At 50.0% G+C, this 6,431-nt stretch overlaps 1 protein-coding gene across 1 annotated transcript; it reads right to left on the reverse strand.

The window, feature by feature from the left end:
- Positions 1-4,783: 4,783 nt before the first annotated feature.
- LOC123420289 (cytosolic sulfotransferase 5-like) lies at positions 4,784-6,018 on the reverse strand. The gene has a single exon (XM_045107321.1). It carries the CDS (start codon positions 5,940-5,942, stop codon positions 4,893-4,895), a length of 1,050 nt encoding a protein of 349 aa, XP_044963256.1. The 5' UTR covers positions 5,943-6,018; the 3' UTR covers positions 4,784-4,892.
- Between the last annotated feature and the right edge of the window lie 413 nt (positions 6,019-6,431).

The raw sequence follows: 6,431 nt of genomic DNA on the forward strand, positions 1-6,431 counted from the left end.
ACGTCTTGAATGCGATGGAGTTGAACTCCCCGCCCCGGTCTGTCCTAAAGGCCAGGAGCTTCATGTCGCGCTCGCTCTCGGCAAGCGCCTTGACCTTGCGAAAGAACTTAAACGCCTCGTCCTTCGTTCGCAACATCTCGACCCACATGTAGCGGCTGTAGTTGTCGACGACGAGGAGAAAATAGCGGTTGCCGCTAGGGGTCGCCGGTGTCACTGGTCCGCATAGGTCGCCGTGGACGAGCTCCAGTACGCGCTCTGCACGGTACGACGACATGCGCGGAAACGGTGTGTGGTGCATCTTGGAGAGCGCGCACCCGTTGCATAGCTGGTCCACCCGCGCGATCGGGGGCACCCCGGCGACCATGCCCTTGCTGGAGAGGTCATGAAGCGCCCTGAAGTGCAGGCGCCCGTACCGAGCATGCCAGCGCCACGCCGTGTCGTCGGCCTTGGAGAGGAGACACACCGGCCCTGTGATGTCGATCTGCAGCATGTACAGATGGCTCGTGGAGCGCCTCACGCGTACGAGCAACAGCCCTTCCTGGTCGTGGATGCACATCTCGCCGTCCACGACCACCGTCTTGCACCCAGCTTCATCGAGCTGCCCAATGCTTACAATATTGCTCCGTAGCCGGGGTATGAAGTAAACCCCAGTCAATGCACGGTGCGTCTTGTTCCTGCAGTTAAACAACATCGTGCCACGCCCACGAATATCCACAGAGGAGCCATCACCGAACCTGACAGAGCCAGTCACCATCTCGTCGAGCGTGGCGAAGGCCGAACGATCGTCGGTCATGTGGTTGCTCGCGCCTGTGTCCAGGTACCAGACTTCGTGCGCCGTCTCCACTGGGATCACGTTCTTCTCGTTGAGGAAGATGTGCTCGTGTGCCGACTTGTTGTCGATCTGGGCGAGCTCACAGCTCACTGCCATGAGGAGCGCCGGCTGATCCTCTTGTGCCTGACTAAGGTTGGCCTCCTCTTTGTGTTCCTGCTTCGGGTTGCGGCAATCCCGAGCCATATGGCCCTCGATCCCACAATTGTGGCAGTTGCCTTTGATGCGGTATCCGCTTCCCGATGAGCCTCGGCTGCCACCGGACGCTCCGTCCTTGCCTCTTCCGCCTCGTCCTCTGCCGCGGCCACGGCCGCAACCACCGCCACGACCGCTGCCATGCGACGAGCCCTCGCCATGTTCACCTTGTTTGGCGCGCGCGAGCCACTGCTCCTTAGTGAGCAGTAGGCTACTGCCAGCGTGCATCGAGCCGCCTTGATCGTATCGCTCCTCCGCCGCTCTGAGGCGGCCTGTCAGATCCTCGATGCTCAATGTATCGAGGTCAATGAGAGTCTCAATGAACAAGGCTATCTGCGAGTACTGTGGAGTCACCACGCGCAAGAACTTTCTTACCGCCTTCTCCTCCGTGACCTTGTCGCTGAGGATGTTCAGGTTGGTGACCATGGACCCAAGACGCATCGCGAAGTCGTCCACGGTCTCGCCATTGCGGAATTTGATGGTTTCGAACTCCCGTGCCAGCGACTGGGCCTTCGCCGTGTGCACGCGATCACCGCCGATGCGCATAGTAGCGATGGCGTCCCATGCCGCCTCGGCCGTCGGCTTGACGACGAGCGTGCTCAGCATCTCTGGCGGCACAACTCCAAGGATGGCCTCCAGCGCCATCCGGTCCTCATGGTAGTCGACACGTCGCCGCACTCGACGACGTCTCAATAGCCACGCGCCTCCAGCTTCACCTTCATCAGAAGCGACCAGTTGTTGTAGTTCGTCTTCGTGAGAATCGGCCAACTCGCTGATCCAGACTCCCGGATCACCTTCTGCACCACGGGTGTTGCGAGTTCGTGCCGCGCACCGTGCGACTCCGGCCGTGCCTCCTCGGGGGCGACCGTGACGGTGACCGTGAACGCGACGGCGTCTTCATCCCGGAGCCCCGCCTCGGTCCCATCAACCGACGTCTTGCCGCCGGCCATGTCCGACAGGATCACAACGAGGCTCTGATGCAACTTGTCGTTGCCACTGGGCAACTATCTCGCTCTCGATCGATCTCCCAACGTAACCAGCTCCCTGACACAGGGACGAAGATGTTTTTGCGCCCCTAACTACCTCACGGCTTTTATGTTTTCTCTTCCTTCTTATTCCTTGCACAACAGCCTCGTCCGATCCAAGCGCCACGCCTGCTCTCGACGTGCAATCCCACGTCAAGCGGATCATGACCACGGACGTGCTGCTACCGGCCCGTCGTGAACGGAGCACGACTCGGCCTCCTATCTTCTGCTTCCTCCGTTTCTAAATATAAGTCTTTTTAGAGGTTTCATTAGGATACTACACAGGGATGTATATAGACATACTTTAGAATGAGATTCACTCATTTTGCTCCGTATGTAGCCTCCTAATAAAATCTCTAAAACTACTTATATTTAGGAACGGAGGGAGTACAAGGAAAGCAACTCTGACGCTATACATAGCGTCACGTACATGGATAATAACACACAAAAAGAAAACTATACTATGCCTAAACCTGAGCTAAGACGACTCAAGTAATTCCTAACATTTTGTACAAGGAATTCTGAAAGAGGGGCAATAAAATGGAAGAAGAAGAATAATGACCCTTGTACATAGTGGCTGAGCCAGCGTTTAAGCACGGTGGGCCATGGCCCACCGAAAATTTAAAGATTGCTTTAGTAAGTATTAATTTAATCCAAAAAATTAGGTTGATTTTTAGTTTTTAGGTGTACATACCCTTCATTTCTTTCCTGGCTCCGCTACTGCTTGTACAGCATACCAGACCCCAACTATGCAGCTATGAAGAAGAACTAGAAGTCGAAGAAGAAGAACAAGAAAAATAAGAAGTAGAAGTAGAAGAAGAAGGACTCTTCTAGTTTGTCCTTCTTATTCGTTCTTGTAATGACTCTGACACATATACATCTAGTAATGACGCTTAATGAAGATATTGTTCCTCTCAATTGGAGTTTTGTCTTTACATCTTCTCATAAGATTTTATTGTTAAATTAATTTAAATAAATATAAATAATTTAAATAAATCTAAATTAATACAAATAATTCCAAATAAAATCATATTAATTCACATAAATCCAATTGATCCAAATAATTAAAATAAATCTAAAAAAGAGTACATTATGCGGCGGCGTCCAACATCCGGCATGCCAGCTTTACGAAAGAGAAAGAGATGAGGGACGAAGGATGGGTTGGGTGGCATGCCTGTGATGTGGAGGAGAGTGTCCGGACACACCGGCGACCTCTCATATTGCCCCTAGATTTAAGACGGGTTTGAGGGGTTACGGTCAGTCTGGACATTTAGGAGTAAAATGAGAGGTCCGGTTGGATCATTCTTTTTTTAACAAGGCATTGACCGAACGGACATTTCAGATGTTTAGGAAGAAAGTAGAGGGTCCGAGTGTGGATGTTCTTAGCTCTTAGGATGATCCGATTTGTGAGGAGTTACCTCACAGCTTGATCAAGATGTGCCCTTTGGTGGCGATTGCACCGCGGATGATCAATTATGGTGGTTGATCCCTCGCAATTTTTTTTATGGTAGTTGATCAGTCGTACCCGTAGATGCAAAGAAACACCCACTAATATATAGAGTATGTCTGTGCTCGTGGAAGACACCCTCGGCTAAGTAATACTCCCCTCATCTCAATTTTCTTTTCTAAAAAAAATCTTAAAATAACTGTCTCAACTTTATATTAGAGCTAGTACAAAATTGTACTAAGCTTAAGACACTTATTTAAAAACAGAGGGAGTAATAAATATATAAATTGTCATGTCAGTATGACACCAATAATGCCTCCCCATGCTGGCTTAAACAAAGTAAAGCACACATACCCGCGTTTCACGAGTCTGTTAAAGAATAAACTAATTTGCTAGCAGTAGCATCATTCAAGTGTTGATGTGATGATGAAAGCCTAACGCTCATAAAAAAATACTACATGGATTTAAGAATAACATTTATTACTTGAAGTTATCTACGGGAGCTCCTTTGATTCAAAGGATTTTTATAGAAATTTTGGAGGATTAGAATCCTTAGGATTTTTTCTATGTTGGTTACTTAATTCACTCGATTGAATCTCTTAGAAACTTTTTTCTGAGGACTTCTTTGTACTACTCCTCATAGGGATTATGGCATCATCTTCATTTCTTTAACATAAATACAGATAATTTTAAACAGATATCTATCACAATCTTGCTACTAACGCAGCGGTAGATGCTCATTACATCTCTGTTCCAAAGAGCTAATGGGATATTTTAGTATTCGAGATGCGTTTAAATTCAGCATTTTCAAAAGAAGAAAAAAACAATTTCTTTGCGCTGATACATATTTCTAGAGAAACAGTGTTACCCAAATTTAGGGTGTGATAACCAAAACCTTGGATTGAAGTTACTCTTAATTAAGTTCATGCAACCACATTGAAACCACTCTGACTGGCATATTGGCACCATCATTTTGTTAGTCATCCCCAATCCCTAGAAAAATATTTGGGATTTGATACATGCATGGTTTTGGTGACGGCCTGGTAATTGCATTTCTCACCACCTCTGGAAAGTAGACTTACCAAGCAAAAATTAGCAAACCTTTTGGAAATTTTGAATATAAAGGTTCTCTGTTTAGTTAAATACCATGAAGACGTCTCTTGTATATGGAGTGGCTAGCAAGGCTGGATTCTGCAAACTGGTCGCATAGAGAAATGCATTGCCCATTCCACCGCGCTAGCAACAAGTTTCTGTACTTGAGTTCAACATATAGTCATACCAACAAACTTGGAAAATTTGAATTCAAAATTCATTTGGAATAATTCAGCGATGAATACAGTGCACCATGGTATCCACAAATCTCTCCCGATAAAAAAAAAATCCATTCGAGTGGTCGTCACTCGTGGAAGGTGAGCCCAGCGGCATGGAGCTTGTCGGCGACGATCTCGTCCAGGCGCCGCGCCATGTCGGGCGTCATGTGGTTCACCCAGTCGCCGGCCACGCCCTTCCTGAATAGCGCGTCGCGCGGGATCGGGAGGGCGGGATTCAGGTGGCCTGTTTTGTTGGCCTCCAGGTTCTTGAGGTGGCCGAAGCTGCAGAGCTTGACGATGTCATGGACGACGCCGGAATCCTCCTCGATGCCGGAGAAAGGTAGCCCGACGAACCGGGCCAGCTTCCTGACGTGCTCCGCCGGGTCTCGCAGCAGCTCCTCGTACCGCAGGAAGAGCACACTGTCCGGCCTCGCCGTGCTGGCGCTCCAGTAGCCGAGGATGTGGTCCCATACTGGTCCGTACCCCACGGTGCCGCTGCACACGGACTCGAAGACGTCGGCAAACGCCAGCTCCGGATGCAGCCGCCGGTGGAAGTGCCACCGCGAGACCACCATGTCCTTGGGCTCCCTGCAGACGTACACGACCTTACACCCGCCCCCGCCCGGCGCGGCGGCTCGCGGCACCATTGCAAGCGGCATGTGCGTGTTCATGAGGCGCGGGGACGGCAGCGCCTCCAGCTTGGCCTCCCCGCGCGGGCTCCGGAAGAGGCCCTCCAGGAAAGGGATGCACTGGTGCGGGTTGAGGCGCAGCAGCGGGTGCCCGGCGCCGGCGGCGGGGTAGGCGTGCCGCGCCATGGTGGCGAACGTCAGGGCGTTGACCCACGTGGTGCCGCACTTGGGGAAGCTAGCCACGATGACGTCGTCCCGGCGGGGCTCGAAGCGGCGATGTAGGGCGACGGCCGCCGGGACAAAGTACTCCGGCAGCCAGATGCCCTCGTAGAAACGGAGGTTCAGCAAGCCCTTGTTGGGCCTCGGCGCGCTCGGCAGGGCGGACACAAGGTCGGCGTCCGCGTGCTCCTCCGGAAGATGCTCCGGCACGCTGGAGACCAAGCCTGAGTCAGCTTCGACGTCCGCGAAAGGGACGGGGCCGAGCAAAGCACCAGGTGTCTTCGCCATTGATGATCTTGGAGAAGATATGTCGTGGTACTGCTCTTGTGTGCATAAGGAGTATCTTGCTCTTGCAAAGGCTTCCATACATTTTGCCTATAAATAATGGGAGTGTCTAGATCAACCGACATCCCTAGTCAGACGGGCATCACCCATCACGTGCTCACCACGCACAAAAATCCACGCATCATGATTTGGGTGTCACATGATTTAGAGCATCTAGATACCCTTTCATTTTATCTCTACTATTATTAAACAAATAAACATATTCTTCACTATGCTCATAGTGGTAAACATACACAAACCAAACAAGATAATAATACCACCGACGACCCCTTCATTTTATAATATATATAATGCGTCCACACTTTTCAAAATCTAAGTTTCATTATATATTTAACCTGTGAAATTGATTACGACGAAATTAAAAAAATATTTTACTAAATTTTTATCTTTGGTAGTCGATTTCATTGGTAAAAATTATAATTAAACTTAAAT

Source organism: Hordeum vulgare, chromosome 1H (genome assembly GCF_904849725.1).
Source record: "Hordeum vulgare subsp. vulgare chromosome 1H, MorexV3_pseudomolecules_assembly, whole genome shotgun sequence".
In the NCBI taxonomy this organism is placed as follows: Eukaryota; Viridiplantae; Streptophyta; class Magnoliopsida; order Poales; family Poaceae; genus Hordeum; species Hordeum vulgare.

What these genes read in the sequence shown, in the direction of transcription:
- LOC123420289 (XM_045107321.1), bottom strand. Translation starts at nt 5,942, where the DNA reads ATGGCGAAGACACCTGGTGCTTTGCTCGGCCCCGTCCCTTTCGCGGAC.